Raw genomic sequence first — 24,453 nt, 5'->3', positions numbered from 1 at the left:
GGGACAGGACCCTTGTGACTTGCAGCTTGTTTTATTCTGTGTGGCCAGGAGAGAACTTCATTCATTCCAGGGTAGCTTTATAATGACACATTATCACAGACGGTGCCTACGCTATTTCTTCCTACTGCCAAGTACGTGGTATATTTTCTGAATTCACTGCAGACTAGGAAATCTGTTCATTTCATCTGGCAAAGATTCCTTTAATTCGGCTGTTTTTTTAGATTCCATTATGAAGCCTTTTGTCCTTTCACTTCAAAGTAAACAAACACACTCATTGATCTTTAGAGGACTATCAAATTTTACTGTAAAACGCATTATTGCCATATCATTTTCTTCAGTTCTCTAATAATGTTATTTCACATTATTCAATTTGTGACCCGCCTCGTGCAGTGAAATGTCATGAGTCTTCTCAGAGTGAGTTAGAGTCTCACAAGAAGTAGAAAAATAAATTTATTTAAAACATTTTGATATCTGGCAAATCTAATACAGTTATGTAAAGTTTAAAAATAAAATAAAATTAAAAAAAAAAGATGGAGTTCTGACTGTTAACACATTATAAATTGCTCTATTTTAAATGTCTGAACTGGGCATACTTAAAATCCAAGGGCATATTTCATTAATGTTTATGCAATTTTTCAGGAGACTTTTCCCAATGTTACCACTCATCATCAGATGAGAGAGCTTGTCAAGAAAAATTACAGTTAATAGTAGTTAATGGTGGTGAAATTCAATGGACTTGTTTCTATTTTGTTTTACTTTTGCTGGAAATAATGAAAGTATTACATGCACAACCCTTATGTTGCTTGCAAAAATGCATCCAGTTCCAATGGTAGGTAATAGAAAGCTTTATCTGATTTATAAAACAATCTATGTAAACCTACTTTTATGTCTTATTTGATTCTCACCATTAGCCTGAGCTAGGAAGTATTCTAAAATGTATCTCACAGCACCAATTGGATGCACTATGCCAAATTAATCTGCATAAATCTATACCTGTGTATTGGACAGTGGAATGCATGTTTGTGAAAAAGCAATACATTCAGACTGCTGTGTAGGTGGAATCTGGGGAAAAGTCAAACCACCAGGCTTCACCTCAAATAGAAATATTCACTTCTCCAGAGGCAACACACATTGTCTATACTAACCACACCATGGAGTCTTCTATGTCTCCATTGCAGGGAGGCCTTTCCACCCTTTTTGGCCAATCTCAAGTCGCTGAGTTGCACCCCAACCAGTCGGAATTGGATATCCCTTTGAAAAACCACATCCACTCTGGTATTTTAAGGTAGGCCAACTGGCAGTATGACATTCAATCAGCATGCTGCCTGCTTCTCTTTGAGTTAAATATCCCTCACTGCCATGTACCAAATGATGAAGACGTGCTCAGAGGGCACTGGACCTTAATAAATGACAGAGAGAAGCATCAGTGAAGCCCTGAGCCCTGGTGTGATACTTTTCCATTTATTTCTTCCTTGGCTTTCATCAGAACTCAGTCTCAGAGAAAGAAAAGCAAAATAAGGAATTTATACTCCAAGGCCAGATCTACCCTCGGATGCATTTGCTGGCATAATTTTATCTAATGGCAAACCTAAAAATCTCCCAACTTGTACAAATTGAACTTCTACTTCTCTTTGTAAATGAAAATGTGTGTGTGATGTTGCCACTATCATGTCTGACTCTTTGAGATCCTATGGAACATAGCCCGCCAGGCTCCTCTGTTCATGGGATTCTCCAGGCAAGAATAGTGGAGTGGGTAGCCATTGCCTTCTCCAGGGGATCTTCCTGACCTGGAGATCGAATCCACGTCTCTTATGTCACCTGCATTGGCAGGTAGGTTCTTGACCACTAGCACTACCTGGGAAACCCTGAATTCCTTTTCACATGGCCCCTGGATTTCCAGCCTCAATCCCACCCTATCCTCTTCTCCCTGTGGACAAAGCAAAGTATTGGGTTGGCCAGAAAGTTCATTCGGGTTTTTCTGTACCATCTCACAGAAAAACCCAAACGTACTTTTTGGCCAACCCAACATAAGGACAGCATGAGAAGGCTCAACTGGCAGTAAGAAGCATCCTACAAAACTTCACAACTTGACAAGGCAAGCTGGGTCTATGGATCTATGCTCAGTAAATCCTCAAAGAATAACCATGAATCTACATTGGAAGTTTACTGGTGCACCTTTTATGCCCTTGAAAAAGTAACTTGCTACTCAGATGATGGTTCAATCTGAGATACCAGACTTCAGAGAATAAGCAATCAATGCACAGATTTTGAAAACACTAAAGGTGACTAGATGGCCACTTCCTAGTCCCGTTACCAAGATAATGTAAAGAAGAGCTCTGATGTCTGGACAGTGAGTTTAGCAAGATTACGTGTGTGACGGTCGCCATCTTACCTCACCCACTTCCAACCTGGAGGAGGGCACAGTCTTACAAACAGGAGTATTGTACCACCCTCTCAGAGCACTTTTATTTTCATCTTTGCTATTTGGGTGTGTACCTCACCCTCCTATTGCTGGATTTCTTATTTTAACCCTACTAGTATGCTGAGAAACATGGTATTTACAAAAATGCATCTGTGACACCCGTGCATAAAATCAGTAGTGATAACGATGCTTGAGAAAATCTAAAGGCAGAGAGTTAATTTCTGAAATAATATTTGAATTTCTTCATATTACAAAGTAGGTGTTATAATATCTTCCAAATACAATCACTGTACCATCTCTCTACAAATTTTGCAAGCTGCCTGTTACTCAGTATCCATCAAGAATAAATACAAGAAGAATATATAATTGAAGATGGCAGAAAGAACCAACTAATCAGAACTCATCTCTGCTACCCATCAGTATTTTGGGTGCTTTCATATCCAATCAACTAATTATCTACCATCAAGCCTCACACAATGTGCGTGAGATAAGACATAATGAAAATTATAAATTGCTTGTATGTTATATTCATTATTGTAAAATGTGTTCCAAACTAATGTTTATGTCAATAAAGTAATTAAAATGATAATTAAATGGAGTACTGTGTACACAGAAACATCTTGTTTTAAGTGTGTAGCTCAAAAGACCAGAAATACCAATGTAGGGGTTATAATCCCAGTTTAACTACGTTGTAAATATTCCTCATAATAGGAGATCTGTTATCAAGAAAGTACTTAAAGTTAAGGACACATTCTTGGCCTCGTTAAAAATATGATTTGGCTGTATGGAAGGGAATACATCAGCTCTGGAGGACTGTTGTTTTTAGAGCCAAGCAGCACACAGAAAACAAGGGCAACGTGGGGAATGCTTTCCTTTAGACTCTGGATTGGTGTGATCCAACCTCCCTCCCTACACTGAAAAATAAATTCTCTTTTAATTGTGTTCTTTCTCAATCTAAGGTTATGCAAGTTTGCATTCTCAAAACGCATTCCCACAGAGGGAGGAGGGAAGCCAGACAGCTGGGGCAGCCACAGTTTGAAGTGGACAATCCACCCGCTTAGATTTGAGAGGTGACTTCATTACTGCATTTTCAATAATAGCAGCATTCAGAATGGTCTCAAAAGTCACCAGGATAATAGGACTATTATCTCTCTCGGCAATATCTAATAAAAAGCTCTTAAGCACATCCAGTCCCTGGTTTTATAAAACATGCAGTAAATGATCTCCCAAGAATGTTCGGTGAGTCGGCAGCATTTCTTTCTCTATTCAGCCAGCTTTTCTCCCCTTGGTGGGGAAAGATGATGGGCAGTGTTGGAGTCAGCCACCCCTGAGACAGCTTCTAGCTGCAGGTGGTCTGCAGGAGGAAGGAAAGGCTCCCACCAAAGAAATCTTTAGGAAGAAAGTTGGTGAGCTTTCAGAACACTCTCCATACTGTGAATTCAAAAATAAAGCCTCCATTATTTTTTTCATACAAATTGTCATTTCACTAAACTGCCTAAGAGGACCATTTGATTTTAAACGTCCTCTCTGATCTGGTGGGGCAACTGGAGGAGAAATAGAGTGAGGGTGGAAAGATAAAAAAGGAGTATTACCACTCCAGGTACATGTCGAAGCTGTGTCTAGATATATGATATATGTACAGAGAACTCCACGATGATGTTGTTCTCTGGATGGGCACAGCCCAAGTTATGCTGGGCAAAAAAATTCTATGGCCAATTCATAGAAACCTTTCCCATTCTACACCCCTATCGTAGAGACACAGCAAACATTAGCATATTAAAGACCCAAAGAATTCCTACAATGAAAAGACTCATTAGGTTTTTTAACCCGCCGTTTCCCAAATATATTGGATCATAAAACTCCTTTTTTTTCTGAATAACAACTAAAATTCTATGGTAATCCTTTTATACTAATATTTTATGCTAAAGCACTTAGGAAAAGTGAAATTTAGAAATTTCATATCTAAAATAATTTTACCTTACATATCTGCATAATTGATAGAAAAGCGAGGTTATTTTCTTTCCCTCTGAATTGATTTGTCTCAAATATTCACAACATTTGCATGGCATAAATAAGACTATACAGCCAAAGTTTCCAAGGGAAGTTGTTTGACACTAATAAGATTTTTTTTAAGTCACAGTAAAAAACTCTGATTTTCAATTAGGCGATGACAACCAACGTGCTGAAATTCTCAAAATAATCACCCAGAGCTACATTTATGACTCTCCCACCAGACCTGCCTAGTGGTCACAACTGAACGCAGAAATAGACTTTTTTTTTTTTTTTTTACTGTATTTGAATTTTATTTTATTTTTAAACTTTACATAACTGTATTAGTTTTGCCAAATATCAAAATGAATCCGCCACAGAAATAGACCTTTTAAGTGGAGAAACTCACTGTGTTCCTGGAAATTATCTGAGAATCAGTCTGAAATTAGTGCTCTACAAATTAAAGACCCAAAATTTATCCTCTATGATCGATCAGCTCAGCAAAACCTTTGATAAAGCTGTTCAAGCTGAATTCCATAGGGAAGTTCAAAACTGTGTTTGGCCAAGTGATGGTTTTCCTTTGTTTCTGAGGCTGCTTAATTTCATGCAGACGAAGACAAGTTTCCCAGAGATATCATCTTAGAAGACAAGCAAATCCACAGAATGTCAATCTCTGTGTTGCTGTCAGTTTTCCTGCGTGGTCTGACCCTCTCTCTAACGGAGACTAAGCACCTCTGCTGTTAAAAAGCCAAGCCATCAGCACCTGAATGAAAGCATCACAATGAATGCAGGGAGCTCAGCCCTGGCTCCCTTTTCAATGGCATTTTGCTCTATTCTAAATGACGATTCCAGGTAACCTTTCCACATTGTCTGCCAGGGTTCTTTAGAGAATTCTTGATCTGAGAGATGCTACACCACGGCTCTAGTTACTGATCAGTCCATTTCACGTTGGCTGTGAATACTCTGCACTCCAAGGATTACATTCCATTCCCAATGTTAGTCATAATAAAAATGGCTCTAATTTTGTCCCTAATTTATTGTTAGATTTTCAGCTCATGGAATGTCCGTGAACCAGGCAAACTGAAGGGGGAAGAAGGGACTGAAGGATTAGGTTCCCATGAGAACAAGAACAAGGCTGTGTTTGATTGACTGCTGTCGAAATAACGGCATTTCTCTAATTATGAATGAGCATTATGGAACCACCTCTGAGGCAGCCTGTGGCATCTCCATCTCTACTTGTGTTAGTGAAAGCTGCTGGACTATTTATAATTAATATTAATGATGAGTACACTCTATAAACTATGGACCCCGATTTTTTAAACATATTTTTACCTTTTTTTGCTATACAAGTGAGCATCACTTTGCACAATAGATTTGTTTCTGGAAAGTGCATGTAAATTGATGTTTTGAAAATCAAACCATATTGTGAATGCATGAGATGAACTTACTATTTAGAGGAAACCTGCAGTGAATCATTTTCAAAGTGAAGGATTCTTTTTAAGCATGAAAAATTACCTTTTTATCTGTTTGGAAATATATGCGAGAATTTTGTGACAGGTTTGCTTCAAGTGGGAAAACATCTTTCTATACGTCCTTTCTTCTTCTCTCCCACATAAAATTGTGAGCCACAGTCATTCAGTGATAACCATCATTCAGCCAGACTACACTGGGATGGAGTGGGCACGTGGATGTGCATATTCTCAGGTTTTCATTATGAGAGACTGTCATGATTTGTCAACTTTGTCCCTTGCTTTCTTTTGCAAAGGAGGAGCTATTGAAATGCTGTTTCTGAGAAACACTGCTTTGAAACCTTTGTATATATGCACCATTCACGTTATGGAATTAAACTAAGAACATAGCTTCAAACTAGATTCAAAAGGGGGAAATTTTCTTATGGCTTTAAACTGGACCTGGTTTGACATGCTCTGATGTGCATAATGTCTCATTATGTCTCATCACACTTTTATTTACATGGAATTAAAAGACAACAAATCTGACCTGAACCATGATTTTAAGAGTCAAGTTATTTTAGTTTAGATCTAAAAGTTTTAGCAAGAGTAATAGAAGAATGTCCTATAAAAATACTTCCTATTATTCTATAATTTTGGAACAGGGCTTCTAGGAGTTTAATATAAAACTCTATGCAAACGAATGGTCTTCAGGAGCCCTGCTCTTCCACAGAGGTGGTCTCTTAACCAGGATAATTCAGGCTGTCCAGAGGAAAAAAATCACTCTCCAGAACATGGAAATTCATTCACTTGTACTGATACATTTATTTTACCTACAGTTTCAGGTTCTTATAATAATAGAGGTGCCAGTAGACAATAAAAGTGATGCTGGATTCTAAATTAGGCTACAGATTGGAAAGATTTCATTGAACCTCCTTTGATTGTGTTTTATATTTAATTTCTGTCACATTCACAATCAAATTGCTAAAGATAATTCTTTGCTCAGAATTGTTATCTTCTAAAACTTTTAGATCTTCACTTATTATACCACTTAACTAAATTCCTTATAGTATATTTTCCTAGCAAGGGAAGAAAAACAATTAGTCTGTTGGGCCTGAAAGAGATGTTCTAAAAAAAGACACATAAACAAATATTTTTCAACACTGCCTATCTACTTTATGGTGATATACTCTTAACCCAGTGCTTAGGACTGAGCAAAATAGTACCTCAGTGGATTATTTATCATAGTTCACTCAGTAATGTGTTTACTAAACTACTGTTACAAGTATGTGCTGATATATTTTGATATACAGTATGTCCTACAATAGTGTGTCTTCTGAAATTTCATTCTTATTTTTAAAACCTATTTGAATGTTACTTTACCTTTCCTCTCAGCAAAAACAAGCTTATTTCTCAAGGGATTCAAAGTCAAGTCTGATCATAATTAAAGGCAGAGTCTGAAATGTCTTTTAAGACCAAGGAAACAGATATGCAGCATCAGGAATGATTCGACCAGGCAAGGGATTAGAGTGCTTATTTCACAGAATGGTGGTGGCTTGTTCATGAAATTTTATTCATTTTTTTTTCATGTTGTTGTTATTCAGATGAATCCTTTATGCATGCCAGAAAAAGAGAAAATTCAGAAAAGGGTTCTGTGTTACTTGATTAGAACACTGCTAACGTGTTGCTCTAATATTTCAGAAATAGTCATTCACATAGATGTCAACCAAGCAATCCACAATTATGAAATTACCCCAGTGGTGATTTTACCGAAGGTGAGAAGCTATCCTGGGAATCAGAGACAGAAAACGTCTTGGGTCAAGTTCTGGCCCTCTGTTATCTCTGAGAAGGTGTTACATTTGCAAGACAATGGAGTCTGGTAGATTCCAGGATTGGCAGCAAGGTGGCATTTCAGGAGTCTCTTACTGGAGTCAGCCTGACATAGGCTCAAGACATGAACCCACCATTATTGGCTGGAAGAACTTAGTTTCCATTCATGAACCTTAGTTTCTTCTGGGTAAAATGTGGGTGAGAGTGGTGCCAACATCTCACTGGATTGTGAATATTCAATTAGCTAGTGGGCATAAAACCTTCAGCAGAGTACCTAGACATCGTTAAGTCCTAGCTTTTTTTGTTTTGTTTTGTTTTTAAATAATCACATAATTAAAAGCACAAGTGTGGCTGTGATAAGATGCTGTAGTGAGCTCCCAAGAAGAAGAAAGTGCTTAGTTCCCAAAGTGGATGAATTTGACACATTTCCACTATTCTTCATTTTTACCCTTGGGTCCTGGGGTAAGTGAGTCCACAGAGGAAAGGCTCATTCTGGAGAGGTCTTCCTTGAACTGGGAGCCTCTGGGAGAATTCAGGGAAATGGAAGGAAGGACTCCCCAAATGACTGAAGAGTGGAATGCAGCACAAAGGGCTCTGCCTCAGAGCATACAGTAATAATGACAGTATTAACTTTAAGCATAAAGAATAAAACAGTTAATGTCTAATGAGAACTGCCTATGTATCAAGCACTATAATAAGCAGTTCAATCATTTAGTGCTATCATGCAGGTGCTATTATCATCCCCATTTTACAGATGAAGAAACTGAGTGACAGAAGGGTTAAGTAACTTGGCCAAAGTGAAGTGAAAGTCGTTCAGTCATGTCTGACTCTTTGTGATCCCATGGATTATACAGTCCATGAAATTCTCCAGGCTAGAATACTGGAGTGGGTAGCTGTTCCCTTCTCCAGGGGATCTTCCCAACCCAGGTATCCAACACTGCAGGCAGATTCTTTACCAACTGAGCTATCAGTGAAATTGGGACTTGAACCCAGGCTCTGAAGCCTGTCCACTTCAATCTCTACATTACATGGATTTCCATGACTAAACCACTTAGACACACACATGTGCACACACTCACACATTTTTATTTCTTCTTACAACACTAACTTTTCAATATGGATTGAGGAATCTAAAAATAAAAGATCTATGTATACCTGTGGCGGATTCATTTTGATATTTGGCAAAACTAATACAGTTATGTAAAGTCTAAAAATAAAATAAAATTAAAAAAAAATAAATAAATAAAAAAAATAAAATATAAAAAAATAAATAAATAAAAATAAAAGATCTCAAAAAATGTTATTTTTAATTCAGAATAGCTGACACCTTCTGGATCCTTATTTGACTATGTACTATTCACTCGAGAACAATTTCTGGTTATCTACTATGCAGCAGGTTGTATACTAGTTGCTAAGAAAGCACAGGTGAATCCATACCACCCTTGTCCCTAAGGAGAGATTTGTGAACCTATTATGTCAGTAGAGCCCAAGGTGTTACCTGAGGTTCTAGAACCCTCTCAAGGGGAATACTGGTAGTGTTTGCTGGGCTTTCCTAAGCATTTCTTGGGTTGTAGGAATATCGCAATTCCGTCACCATCCTCCCAGTCTCCTTGGCACACAGACTGACCAAACCAGGCTGAAGAGACACTCAAGGGATATGAGAGGTTATCCCTTCAGGTCTTCAGCCAGAGCCGCCCCTCTGTGGAAGGCGAGAGTTCCTGTTGCTTCACATCCCTCCCCCAACTACCTGATATCATCCTGTTGCCTCCCATCCTTTCCCCAGCTACCTGATATCGTCCAACAGGATGAATATTTGCTCTCTGTTGTGTGGGAAAGAGTCTGCCAACTTTCCCAGAGTGAGATCATCACTTCTGGTGGGAAACTGCTCCTTTCAGAGCGTTAAAGAGGTATTTTTTAATGTGTTGCCTAAGAAACACATTCCAATCCTGTTGTAGCGTGTCAAAAACAGCCCAATCAAAAATTTTAAAAGCCTGTTATGGAACCACAGACAGAACCCACAACTAATTATAAAGCCAGAGTCACTATGAACTGCTTGTCTTGAGAGAGAAATACAAAAGGAAGGATGGAGAATTTCTGGAATTTCAAATTCCTCAATCCCTCATCTGCTTCGGTGGTGAGATGCCCCATATTGCTTGGTTCCTACTGCCCTTGCTTTGGGAGCAGCTCTTTATGCCACTGGGCAAATCAGTGCCTGCCTGCTGTCTTGATCTGCAAGTCTGTCATGTGCCTGCTCTGTTATTTCCTTCCTCTGCAGAATCCTGGGCCCAGTAGCCTGTGGTTTGACAGTGGCTGCCATTTGGACCATGGGCCACTGAGGTTTGTCTGCAAAGGACACCCCAGGAGTATCTTTTCTCAGTGTCTTTACATCTTTTCTGTGTCTCTTGGCTTCCTGCCACCCTGAATATCACAACTCTCTGTGAATACTATAAATTGAACTGACGCTGATTTAAATTTCATGCAGAAAACTGCTCTGCTTCAAACCACAACCATTTTTTATATTTAAAAAATTCATCAAGATATAATCTCTTTGTGCCACCCCCCAAACACACACACACACACACACATATACCAGACAGAAAGGCAGATTATTTAAATCAAGAGGCTGTCTCTAACAATCTTAAGTGACCTTTCTTCAAAGTTCATGGCAGCAGTGAACTTTTAAATTTCTTGTGACTGCCAGGATCTAATTTTCAAGGTATGGTTACCACAGTAGCAACCTGGAATTTTACTCCAGTTGTAAAGGTCAAGACAGGTCACTGGCTTCAGGTCCTCTTCAACCTCAGAATAAAACAGCCCCTCTCCTCAAAAGCATGAAGATAGGGTAAATCTAACTCCCAAATTCCATTATCTAAGACAGTGAGATTGAAAAAATGTATGTGATTAAAAACAACAACAACAACTATTCAGATTCTTTTTCAAATGCTCAAACTGTCAATGAACAAAATAATGAATGATCCCTTGTGGGTGGAGCATCCAGAAGTGTGCTGGGGACATCTAAGCTAAGTAGAAGAGTGGTCCACATACAACTGGCTTCTGGTCCAGCATCACTCTCTTGTCTGCATTGGGAATTGATCCTTTGATCCAAACCACATCAACAAAACAATTGTGAGAAGTAATGGCAGATACTAGCAAAAAGAGAACTCAATTAAGGCCCAAGAAGTGGGACCGAGCCTTGCGACAGTGAGTTGTGTGAGCTTAGGGCCCATGCTTATGCCATCTGAGCACGACTTTCCTCAGTGATAACATGAGGCAAGAATTAATGCCGAATGATGATTGGCAAAGCCCATTCAGGAGTCCCCCGATGGTGCATTTCATGATGGAGTCTGAGCAACAGCACATCTCTGTGTTACATCCGTTGAAACAAAGGCTCAGAAAAATGCCAGGTGACTTCATCAAGTCACATGGCAGGAAGAGCAAGAGCTGCAATTTGAGCCACCCGGAAGTGCAGGCCCAGCAGCTGAGGCCCCTCCTCTCTCTTCTGGCTCCCAGAATTGAGTCAAGCCCAAATGTAACAAAGATAATGCCCTGTGTGGAAACAGAAGATGTCATAGAACCAGAAGAGTATTGTCTGTCTCTGTACTTAATTCATAATTGTTCAATTGAAACTTTATACAAGTGTGGCAGACAGGGCCTCAGAAAGAAAAGTTCAAGTTTTGTACTCCAAGAATCCTAGAGTGAGATTCTGTCTCCAATCATACCTGGCTTTGTCATCTTGAAACAGTCATTGAAAGGCTCTGAGATGCAATTTCCTTCTCCATAAAATCAGTTTCCTTTTACAAAGGGGCAGTGAAGACAGCAGGTGAGGAAACAAGTGAAGGACAGCAGTGTGGCACAGCCCAGAGGGCTTCAAGCAGGCCTGGTTCCAGCATTATCACCGGCATTGGCTGTCTGTCTGTAGGTGTCTGGGGTGTTTGCTAGGTGCCCTCTTTGAGCCTTTGAGAGAGCAATCTTGGGAGTGGAGATGATGACACCCCACCTTAGAGATGCTGTGAGGATGACACAGCTAATGCTTGTGAAATGTTGGCCCCAGCGCTGGCCCACAGATGGTGCCTGCAAACGATGACTCTAAGGACTTCCCTGGTGGTCCAGTGGTTAAGAATCTGCCTTCTAATGCAGGGGATGCAGGTTCAATCCCTGGTCTAGGAACTAAGATCCCCCATATGGCGGGTCAACTAAGCCTAGGCACCAAAAGTATAGAACTCTGTGCACTGCAACTACAGAGCCCTTGTACTGCAATAAGAAAAGCCCTCATGCTGCCCCTAGAGAAGCCCCTGCATACCACAACTAGAGAGAGAACAAACCTGCAGCTGCAACAAAGACCCACCACAGCCAAAGCCAAAGGTGACTCTTCATGACACAGGCACACAGCTCACATGCAGTTAGTCTGCTTCCCTTTGGCCCATGTTACATGATATATGAAAATGATTTTGGAGAAATATAGAATGACCCTTGCAATTTCTAGGTACTGTAGACAATTTCTAGAAATTACAAGCACTACATCCTTTTCTGGATTTTTCTCTTGAAAATATAGAAATATCCCACATAGTTATGATACTGAGTTATCTAATGGGGATTTTTAAAAAGTGGGCAACTGTTGCAAAAACGAGGGAACTCCTGAACTTAGGCAGTGGTGGTGACAGGACCGTTGGTTGCTCTGTAAATCATGACCTTCAATGACCTTTGCTTCCTCATCACTCTCTCAGGCACCCCAGAACTTCGCTGAGGACCAAGTGGTATATTAGGGGTTGTACTTGGATGCCAAGATCTCACAGGGCAGCAAAGAAAAACAACTGTGTCCCACTGGGTTTCACAAAGCATATTCCAACCCCGCCGTTCTCTGTCCCAACACTGGCAGCATATTTGCAAATGTCAATCAAATAGTTTTGAGACCTTTTCCTTTTCTGGTCTTCACATTGCAGTGGAAGCATGAACCACAGAAAAAGGCATTTCTCTGATTTTTCTACTAATTTTGTGGCTATGATCATGCAAGCACCTGCCATGTTCTACTGACATTGCTACCCACTCATTAGTAAAGTAGAAGGGCTTTTCAGCAGCTCTGAGAAGATGTCAAGAGCAGACCACTTAAACAGAATGTTCCTGATACTGTAATTGGGGCAAAGTATGTGGCTGACTGTGAAATGTTTGATAGGATGGAAAAGCAGAATGAATAGCTCAGAAGCAGGGTGGATATCCCTTCTCATCTATTCCAGGTTCAGTTGGGTAGGGTTTCGTTTTTTTTTTTGTTTGTTTGTTTGTTTTTTTCAGGAGGGGTTGTTTGTTTCTTTTTAATTTCTAGGAATGATCCATGGGGCTTTTTGCACTGCCACTATATTTTCTTCACCTGGTCCTGGAAGACTTGTCTATGCTCTGACGAGTTCTGGCCCCACAGCATCTGGAGAACATGGGGACAAGGCAGCACACTCTGATGAAAGGCAGAATCCGTGCTTCCAGGCCCAGTTCCACCACTGCGTAGCTGGGGGAGTCTGGTGAATATCTTTCACTCCCTGAGCCTGGCTTCTTTGCACCTGGCTATCTAATAGGATTGTTGTAACACTCACATAATGTTAATATATTGTGTGAAAGTGCTATCAAATTCGCAATCACTGGGCATGTGAAAAGTAGTCCTGGTCATGGTATTTTACAACCTAGTAATTGATAAAAGAATGTGCACATCTGTGCAAGCATCTCATTTGATCAGATGCATTAGAGGGGTTTGATACTCCGGGAGACAGGATGTGCACATGTGTGTGTGTGTGTGTGTGTGTGTGTGTGTGTGAGAGAGAGAGAGAGAGAGAGAGAGAGAGAGAGAGATCAAAACATTACATTCAATGATTGTTCTTGCTCAGTTGCTCAGTCGTGTCTGACTCTTTGTGACCCCATGGACTACAGCACACCAGGCTTTCCTGTCCTTCACTATCTCTGGGGATTTGCTCAAACTCACGTCCATTGAGTTGGTGTTGTCATCCAACCATCTCATCCCCTGTCATCCCCTTCTCCTCCTGCCTTCAATCCTTCCCAGCATCAGGGTCTTTTCCAATGAGTCGGCTCTTCGTATCATGTGGCCAAAGTACTGGAACTTCAGCTTCAGCATCAGTCCTTCAATGAATAGTCAGGACTGATTCTCTTTAGGATGGACTGGTTGGATCTCCTTGCAGTCCAAGGGACTCTCAAGAGTCTTCTCCAGCACCACAGTTTGAAAGCATCAGTTCTTCAGTGCCCAGTCTTCTTTATGGTCCAACTTTCACATCTGTACATGACTACTGGAAAAAACATAGCTTTGAGTAGATGGACCAAGGAGAAAATGTCTTTTAACTTCATGGCTATAGTCACCATCTGCAGTGATTTTGGAGTCCAAGAAAATAAAGTCTGTCATTGTATCCATTCTTTCCCCATCTCTTTGCCATGAAATGATGGGACTGGATGCCATGATCTTAGTTTTTGGAATGTTGAATTTTAAGCCAGATTTTCACTCTCTTCTTTCACCTTCGTCAAGAGGAGCTTTAGTTCCTCTTCATTTTCTGCCATTAAGATGGTGTCATCTGCATATCTGAGGTTATTGATATTTCTCCCAGCAAACATGATTCCAGCTTGTGCTTCCTCCAGCACAGTTCTTTGCATGATGTATTCTCCATATAAGTTAAATAAGCAAGGTGACAATACACAGCCTTGACGTACTCTTTTTCCAATTTTGAACCGTCCGTTGTTTCATGTCTAGTTTTGTTGCTTCTTGATTTGCATACAGCTTTCAAATGAGGCAGGTAAGGTGGTCTGTTATTCCCATCTCTTTGAGAATTTTCCACAGTTTGTTGTGATCCACATAGCCAAAGGCTTTAGTTTAGTCAATGAAGTAGAAGTAGATGTTTATCTGGAAATTCCTTGCTTTTTCTATGATCCAAGAGATGTTGGCAATTTGATCTCTGGTTCCTCTGCTTTTTCTAAATTCAGCTTGTACATCTGGAAGTTCTTGGTTCATGTACTGTTGAAGTTTAGCTTGAAGGATTTTGAGCATCATCTTGCTAGCACATGAAATGCGTGCAATTGTCCAATAGTTTGAACATTATTTGGTATTGCCCTTCTTTGGGATTGGAATGATAATTGACCTTTTCCATTCCTGTAGCCACTGCTGAGTTTTCCAAATTTGCTGGCATACTGAGTGCAGTACTTTAACAGCATCATCTTATGGGATTTGAAATAGCTCAGCTGGAATTCCATTAATTCCACTAGTTTTGTTTGAGGTAATACTTCATAAGGCCCACTTTGACTTCACATTCCAGGATGTCTGGATATAGGTGAGTGACCACACCATCGTGGATATCTGGATCGTTAAGATCTTTTTTGTACAGTTCTTCTGTGTATTCTTGCCACCCTTCTTAACCTCTTCTGCTCCTCTTAGGTCCATACCATTTCTGTCCTTTATTGTGCCCAGTGTTATTTTTATTTTGGTCTCTTGCTTATTCACTTGAAGCAACTCCCACCAGCCTTATTTGTTTCACTCCCATTTTACTGTTGAAAATCTCTAGGAGAACTTAGAAATAGAGCCATCAATTGATAACACTGGGAATAATTAAAAATTTTTTTTAAATAAGGTTGTAAAATAGAGCAACTTTTCAATAAAATAAAGCAACTTCCACATTAGTAAGCATGAAAGGTGATGGACAAAACTGTCATAAAAACCAACCCAAGTATTAGTTCTGTTCTTTTTACTTTCATATACGAAAATAGAGATTTCTAGAGAGAAATGTTGTTACCATCACAGGCCACCAAAATCACCCTTGTGGGAACTGCTAGGAGTGGTAAAGTCCCTTACAGGTTTGGACCACCCCACCTCACCAAAGGAAGCATCTTCCAGGCATGTGACAAAAGCTGGCTGCTGGCCCTGAGCTGCTGCTGCTGCTGCTGAGTCACTTCAGTCGTGTCCAACTCTGTGCGACCCCATAGACGGCAGCCCACCAGGCTCCCCCGTCCCTGGGATTCTCCAGGCAAGAACACTGGAGTGGGTTGCCATTTCCTTCTCCAATGCATGAAAGTGAAAAGTGAAAGTGAAGTCGCTCAGTCGTGTCCGACTCTTAGCGACCCCATGGACTGCAGCCTACCAGGCTCCTCCGTCCATGGGGTTTTCCAGGCAAGAGTACTGTAGTGGGGTGCCATTGCCTTCTCCAGGCCCTGAGCTGAGGCTGAGGTATCTACAGAGTGTCCCCATCAGCACCCATGAGCATGTGCTGTGTCAGAGAGCCTGACTCAATGACAGTGTTCTGATCTAATCCTTTCCCTGATAGAAAGCAAATGACAGGGTCCATTTTAGCCCACACTGTGCTTGGGCTTCCCTGGTGGCACAGTGGTAAAGAATCCACCTGCCAATGCAGAAGACACAGGGTTTGATTCCTGGGTTAGGAAGATCCCCTGGAGGAGGAAATGGCTACCCACTCCAGTATTCTTGCCTGGGAAATCCCATGGACAGAGGAGCCTGGTGGGCTACAGTCCATGGGTCACGAAGACAAATGACTGAGCATGCATGCAAGTGTTCAGTCTACTTTGGTCTGACACCAGGGCAAGATCATAGGTGAATTCCAAGGGGATGGCTTAAGTGCATGTCAAGAGTATGTGCTCTGGAGTCTATCCAGTTGTGGTTCTATTACTGTGGCCCATAGGGTGACACACTCAAAATCCTTGAGTTTTGGTTTCTGCTGCTGTAGAATATAAGGTGCTGACTCCCATGGGTCTTTAAAGAGAGAAAGTTCTTGACATACTTTCTGCAGGCGCTCAGTGGGTAGGACCTGGTTGAACCTGTGAGCTCGTTGGTGGGGAGTGTGCATGGTTTCACTCTGAGTTACCACCCTGCGTTGCCCAGAGCCTTACACATAATGGGGCTCAAAGCATTTTTGTTGTAAGGAATGAAATAGTGAATGAATTAATATAAATATGGATGCAAATCAGGTAGAAAAGATGACATACTTGAATTTTTCCTGAGATAAAGAGAGATGTTTGTTTCTAATTACAGACATGTCTCAAAATCCACCTGAAACATACAAATCTTGGGCACCTGAACAAAGACACAAAAAGCAAATCTGATCTTTCAAGATTTATGCTCCCTGAGCACAAACATCTATGTTTGCAGCTTTTGTAATGAAAGCAGAAATCCACAGCTCCTGTCAAAGGTGCCCCAGTTTTCAGTCTTGGCGCCCGTCAAGCACCAGCAGCTTCAATACTTCTTGACGTGCACATTGCAAATGCCAATATTGCTTGTTGTCACATTAGCCAATATACAGTCCTCAAAATAAAATCCTCTTGATGTCTGATTACTCTTCTTAAGGACCTCATGCTGATTCATTTCAAACTGTGAATTACCTTTAATTCACAGCTTGAAAAGGCTGCCAAATTTTGTTTTCTCTGCTCCCAGGTGGCTGTCCCTGATGTAGTGGAGAACTTCCAAAAATATATTAAGTCCTTAGGAAAAGTTGGCATGCTCTAAGATGCAGGGCATACAAGATGGGTTAAATGCAAGAGTTGGCATATGTCTCAGTTTGAAAGTTGGAGTGGCTGCGACCAGTGACAGTCACCAAGATTACCAGTTTATTGGGAGAGTTTAGTTTGGCTTTTGTAAGCCTTAAACTGATTAGTAGTACTTCTAAATTCCAAGTACCAAATCATCTATTCTGATTAAGAATTAATCTGATTATGAAAATAACAGTCATTTTTCCCCCTGCCTCGTTACACATTTATTTTGCTCCAGAAATTGTATCTAAGTAGAAGACCAAATTCACTGCTTAGGAAAGAACATATGAAATTGCTCAAATCTCAAATCAGATTCTCAAAGAAAACATTTTCCATGATGAAAGTTTTTGTAGAAAGATGGTCAAAATTTTCATGCATGTTTTTTGTGTTTTGGAGTCTTATTGATAAAAAAATTGTTTAAAAATTCATCTAAGAAATTATGTAGCACTTGCTACTGGTCATATCAAATTAGAAAACATTCTTATTATCATTCTATTCCCTGTGATAACGAAGTCTTCATACCCTATAGAGAAAAGATGAGAAACAATGCTCTTTCAGTTAAATCAAGCAACTTGAACCAGGTTTGGAATCATCAACTTCAGCTCTTCAAGGCTATTTGAAGGTTTGTGTCCAGGTACAAAATGCCAAATTTGGTGACCAAATCCCTGACTGCATCGGATTCCACAAGGAGGGACAACTCAGTGGGAAAAGAGAAGGCTTTGAGCATGCAAGCTTTCCCACGAAGAGCAATGTAACTTACTCAGCCCTCCTGTGTACTCATAGCTAACATGTCTGGTCAAGATAAACAGTTTGTCCTCCCACTGAACCGTGTATACTTCGTAAGGAGGGATGATATTCTAGTGTCATTTTTCTCATCTGTAAAATGGTAATTATTGGGAGCCCCTCCAGGTTGGCATGGACTGTAGCCCACCAGGCGCCTCTGTCCATGGGATTCTCCAGGCAAGACTACTGGAATGGGTAGCCATTTCCTCCTCCAGGGTATCTTCCTGACCCAGGGATCAAACCCGGGCCTCCTGCATTTCAGGCAGATTCTTTACCATCTGAGCCACCAGGGAAGCCCTGCTAAATATAATAGGGTGGTGTATATAAAAGCACCTGGCATGAGACCTGGCACCTAGCCTCACCCATGATCCACCAGCAGAGTGATTACTGTCACAGATGTCTACCATTCCTATGAGAGTGTAACTTCCTTTCCTCCTATCTGGTGCTACATTCAAGAATTTGTCCATGTGGTATGCATTGCTGTCACCCACAGGTAAACTGGCCACAACTAGACTCTCTTTGTCAGGCCTTTTGTCAACTGTCTGGGTCCATGGCTGGGAAGCTTTCAGACTTGTAGCTAGTGCCATAAATGAAGAAACTGGTTTCATGGCAAGGAAAGAGCAGACTTACGGTTACATTTCCAGTGGTCATGTATGGATGTGAGAGTTGGACTGTGAAGAAAGCTGAGTGACGAAGAATTGATGCTTTTGAACGTGGTGTTGGAGAAGACTCTTGAGAGTCCCTCGGACTGCAAGGAGATCCAACCAGTCCATTCTAAAGGAGATCAGCCCTGGGTGTTCTTTGGAAGGAATGATGCTAAAGCTGAAACTCCAGTACTTTGGCCACCTCATGCGAGGAGTTGACTCATTGGAAAAGACTCTGATGCTGGGAGGGACAAGGGGCAGGAGGAGAAGGGGACAACAGAGGATGAGATGGCTGGATGGCTGGATGGCATCACCAACTCAATGGACGTGAGTCTGAGTGAACTCCGGGAGATGGTGATGGACAGGGAGGCCTGGCGTGCTGCGATTCATGGGGTCACAAAGAGTCGGACACGACTGAGCAACTGAACTGAACTGAACCTTTATGTTGGGCTTTTGTGGAAACTATCCAGAAATTCTCAACAGCACGACCTAAAACAGAGGAGATACCTGATAAAAAGGGGGTCTGCATGATTTCCAACTTGACAGAATCCAAATGCAAACAACCAAGGATGACTAAGGAAATACCCAAACATCCATATATGGAGCTGCCATCTTCTCACCAGTCCTTACGAAATGAGCTAAAGTCAAGGAAAGACTGGAGGGATACTCTTGAGTTCATGGTTGCTGTCTGAAAATGATTTACAGGAAGAATATGATCTGTTCCTATTTAGGATGGCTCATAAAAGACCAACAAAGTCATGTATTTTGGTAAAGCTACTGCACTGACAAATAATGGAGAAACTGATAGAGTCAACTAGATGAAGACATCTAACTCAATGAAGAAAATTCAAGTTTTTTGGATTTGATTTCCATTTGCTTCTCCATTGTTCTTTAATGGCATCATAAAGAAACTAGAAGGTAACCCATTGTCTGGGGTGTCCCTTCAATCTCTGAATCTTTTCCCTGAAATAAATGGGTGCTTTAGAGGCAGGACAGACATGGTATCACTGTAGAACTACACAACTCTACAGCCTGAGAAATACAACTTGACCTTCAATAGCCCATGTCCCACTCTTCTGGGGGAAAGAGACCGTTTTTGAAGGAGGCTAGAAACTCCACTGGATTTAGAAGACCTGGGTGAGGCCTGTTCCAAGACTATAATGCAACTCTGACTTATACAGGCTGAGGGAAACAAAACCTCCTGGGTCTTCTTTCCTCCAGAAATTATTAAGGGTTTACATTCAATGAACTTTGAGGTTGAGTTGAATTACTAGAAAGTATAACTGTTTACATTTGAATTGTGACAAGTGTTTGCATGTATACCAGTATGCATATATACATATGTTTGTTATTTTGCCTCATGTCCCTCAAGGGACTCTATCTCTATACTCTGAAATAAAAATAAATTCCCCCTTGATTTAAACTTGAATCCTCTGAATTCGATGTCAATGCTTCCCCCCAGTGCTGTCAATGTCATGGAACAGAGACTCAAGCCTGGATCTTGAAACTCTCCCAGTGGCATGCTCTGGCCTCCTGGGAAGTCAGGGTTCCAGCTGGAACAGGTAAGATGTCACCACTTAGATGGACACCCTATAGAAAGCACTGTGTGTCAATGGAGCATGCTGGGGCGAGAAGAGCTTCCATCCTCCCAAGGCCACTGATCCCGCTGCATCACAGAGTCTGGTTAGTTCCGAGCTTGCACTCAGGGAACCCTGAGCCGGTGTTTTCAGTCCTGGTGCTGATCTGTGTAGTCCTTATAAACAACCCAGGCCCAAATGGAAGATCTGCATTTCGTCATTTGGGGAAATGAGGCCAAGATGAGGAAAACAATCAAGTAGTCCAGTAGCAAAGGGACTTTGATTTACAGGGCTCTCATGTCTTCCTACTGCAGTGAGGGCTAGGGGCTTGCCCAGGACATTCGTAAGCCTTAGGACGGTGTCTCTCCTGCAGAAGGGCTGTCTTGGGGCTGCTTCCCACCAACCTCCAGCCACTAACAGTCTGTCTACATGCAGGATGTTCTCAGATGCCTGGAGGATGACCTTGCCAGATGAAAAAGCCTAGAAACTGACTTAAAAAGCACAGTGTAGTAAAATAAGGGAGAATGACCATAATGGCTAAGTTGATAATAATTTGGAAGCTAAAAGTGAAAATAATTATTATAGCTCTGATTTGTCCTGTGTTAAACCTATACCCTACCACAAGAAGGTCATTTATTCCAGCTGGAGTCTGACAAACAATGCTTAGACTTTAGATCAAGCAACTAAAAGAAGAGTGGTTCACTCAGTAAACAGACTCAGTGTCTTCCATTTTTATCGACAAGGCCTATAGAGCACATGAGCCCTACTAAATGCACTGTATACCCAGTGCTACTGTCTGCAGATGCAGCCTCTAGCTATAAACCACAATTGACAAGTTTATTTCTGTTAGTTACAAACTACCGAAATACTGCATTTTATGGTCTATATGGAAATCAGCATATTTCACAGCAGGAGCCTAAAACTCTCGCTTTAGGAGTAGAATCATTTTACAATGGAAAAAAAAATATTCTTATAAGTTTTCATGTTGGGAAACCTGCACTGATTTCCTGAATGCTCAACTGTGTGTGTGTGTGAGTGTATGCGTGTGTGTATGTGAATTATACTGGCTTTGGAATAAGAGTGGAGCAAGTTAGGAGTAGAGGTAAGGAGAATAAGGTTTATTGTCTACTAGGATAACAAGGGGGACGTCAATGCAAAATGATGACTGGAAAAGCTGGAATGAACAACATTAAAGATGATTTTGGGACTTCCCTGGTGGTCCAATGGTTAAGAATCCACCTTGCAATGCAGGGGACCTAGGTTTGACCCTTAGTTGGGGAACTAAGATCCCACCTGCCATGGGGGAACTAAGCTTGTGTACCACAACTACTGAGCCCATGTGATTTGGAGCCTGCAAGCCACAACTTGAGAGAAATCCAAGCACCACAACAAGGACCCAACACAGCCAAAGAAAAAAAAAAAAAATTTTCAATTACCACATTTCCATGTAATTTGGCCCTTAAATCAAGGTTATAGTTTTATTTTCCTCTTCTCTCTTTCTTTTTCCCTGGATTCTTTAAATGGAGAATTCTGGGGTATTGAAATGGAACCTTGACTTATAAGGCACGGATCAGGCCAGAAAACCAAATAAGAGGACTGATGATGAGGTCAGCGTTTGTGGGAATTTAGTACTAAACAGAACTAAGACCATGGAAATACCACTGACTTTCTCAGAGCCTTGGTCTGTTTGGAAGTCATTCCCAGTTGTTTTATGCAATTATTCGTGATCTTCCAAAAGGTGAGCAATTCACTTCAAGTGTGCCATTAGGCCACTCAAATGACGTACATTATTTCATTTTGAAAATTTTCAAGTATGTGACTATTACTCACACAGAAAAGTTGGCTTCCATTTTCTATTATTAGGAATGAAAGAAGTTGTGAGAGAACTACTCCCTTGATACGCTCTTGGACAAATGGATATTACAAAATCTACAATAGTTAATCTGAGGAAATTGGTTTCTCCAGGCCCCTCCTTCAGTGAACATTAATAAAAAATGAAAACAGTGTGGAGTGAATTGCAGGGCCCTGGCTTCTGAACCTAGTATCATGCAATCTCTTATTCCATCTCTTGCTGGCTGCCCTTGTTTATCTTTAATATACAGTCACCAGATGACCTGTGAACAGCGAGGTCCCAGGCTGACTGGCCAGAACAATGTACTCAAGCCCTCATGTTCAAACACGGCTACTTAGGCGGCTTCTTTCTCCATCCTAGTCAGTGGTGGCCGAATGTTACATATAAAGATGTCTGTGGCTGAAGTGACACAATGCTCAAACAACTAGACAACTGAAGACTCACAGTTCAAACAACTCAAATAGCTCAAACAACTCAAGAATCACAGTTATTTTTGACCCAGCTTGTATCTACAATGCTAGAGAGCGTAATGGTGATTTCATTCATTTTGGCCATTATTGGCTTATCGTGGAAGTCTCACTCTCCCCTCTAATCACAGTCCACATTGTTAAGAGGCAAGTTTCCTATTTTCAAGGAGCAGCAGAGAGAACAAGATTCCCTCAGCACCAAAGCACATTTTCCTTGCCAAATGCCCCTGAAGAAGCCTGTTTCAGAAGCCTGAATACTCGGGACTTGAACGGTACTCACTTTGTAGAAGCTCTGCTGGTCGGGTCACTCCACTCTGAAAAGAAAGCGCACAGACATTTACTGTCCACGTTTTCTACTGTCAAATGCTAATTCTGAACAACATTGGTCTTGAACATGCAGCCCTTCCAGTTACACTTTTTCACAGAATCCTGCCATGTATAACAGATGAAGTAAAAAGGAAACCAATTGGATATATCACAATGTGACTTTTTCTTATTGTTATTTCATGTTTTCATGATATTAGGTAGGAAAGAGAAGAAAGTGAGGGAGGAGAGGAGATAATGGTTTTGACCAAGAAAGATTTTTTTTTTTTTCAAAACACTTACTTTGTAAGGCAAATCCTGGAGTCAGATGTTGGGATTCCTATAAGGAAGAACACAGACAATACAAACATTAGTTAAATGATACAAAAGAAACAAAAGGTCTATTTGTTACTGCTGAAGATATAACTTGACTAATGTTGGCAAATAGGAAACCACTGTTAAGGAGTCCATTAATTAGGCTACTGTCAGTAGCTCTACTTAAAGGATAGACGTTTGCCAGCTAAACCTGCTACAACTTGACCATAGGTGCCATTTTATCCGAATTACACATAAGACTGGTATCTGTTTGGAGATGTGTGCAATGTGGGAACAAATGACCCATGTGTGAGATTCAAATGTATAATTTCTCACTTAGCTAGGCAATGATGCCTCTATGGAAGTAAAGGGGACTCGGTTCAAATAAAGGATCATGACTTTGGTAGAGGTATAAATAACACTGTAATTAACAGACTGGCTCAGTTGTTCCATTTTATAGAAACAAGTCCAACTCTCTACCTTGACGGTGACACATATGCAATAGATGTCTCTTATTTTTACAAGAAAAGTATTCTTAAACTTCATTGCAAAGTTGGAGATGTATAGGAAGCAATTCCAACTACGCGAGTGGAGCGTGTGATCTAAAGAGATTTCAATTTTACTTGAAAGTCACCCTCAACATGACTTATAAGTGTGTTAAGAAATCTGGATTTGCACACATCAGGCCTTCTGGGAGCATGGACACATGTGTGGAGGAAGGAGGGAATTTCAAAGGCAAAGCAACTGTTTCCAACCAGAGACAATGAATTCAAATAAATACAAGAATTAGTTATATCAAGAACATACACACACACACACACACACACACACACAGACACACACACATGTCTACATAACTGACTCACTTTGCTGTTCATGTAAAACTAACAAAACATTGTAAATCAACTATAGTTACAATAAAAAATTCTTTAAAAGGATTATATCAATCTGCTGCAAGTAATCTATTCTTTAAGCTTAATCTTACCACCCTGTATAGTAAAAATAAGATCACAGCATAATATTATGTAAAAGAAGTGAGCTAGAATGATGATGAGGTTGTGTTTAAATTGAAAGTGAATTTTCCAATCTATGTAGCATGATTCTGTTACCCAAGACACTTATCTTCTGGCATGATCACCGCACCAGAAGATGAGCAGAAACTCCACAAGACATGAGAAAGGCCTCTCAAGCAAAGGGCTGACACTAAGCCCAGGTAGTTTGCTGCTCAAGGGCTTCTCCACCCTACACTGCCATCCTTTCCCCAGTCTGCTAGACAACTAACTTTTGAGAAAAGACCCTAATAAGCTTTG

The 24,453-nt window shown here is 40.8% G+C and overlaps 1 protein-coding gene across 1 annotated transcript in view; it reads right to left on the bottom strand.

The window, feature by feature from the left end:
* Positions 1 to 24,453, bottom strand: part of AFF2 (ALF transcription elongation factor 2) — a 357,949-nt gene that overhangs the window by 139,043 nt on the left and 194,453 nt on the right. The window contains exons 5-6 of the mRNA XM_055564516.1: positions 23,132 to 23,168; positions 22,806 to 22,839 (exon numbers count right to left, since the gene is read on the bottom strand). Of these exons, the coding sequence (XP_055420491.1) occupies positions 22,806 to 22,839; positions 23,132 to 23,168 (71 nt within the window). The remainder of the gene's footprint in view (positions 1 to 22,805; positions 22,840 to 23,131; positions 23,169 to 24,453) is intronic.

This window comes from Bubalus kerabau, chromosome X (assembly GCF_029407905.1).
Source record: "Bubalus kerabau isolate K-KA32 ecotype Philippines breed swamp buffalo chromosome X, PCC_UOA_SB_1v2, whole genome shotgun sequence".
Classification (NCBI taxonomy): Eukaryota; Metazoa; Chordata; class Mammalia; order Artiodactyla; family Bovidae; genus Bubalus; species Bubalus kerabau.
The sequence above is the reverse complement of the archived record's forward strand: the minus strand, read 5'-3'. Positions and strand labels throughout refer to the sequence as shown.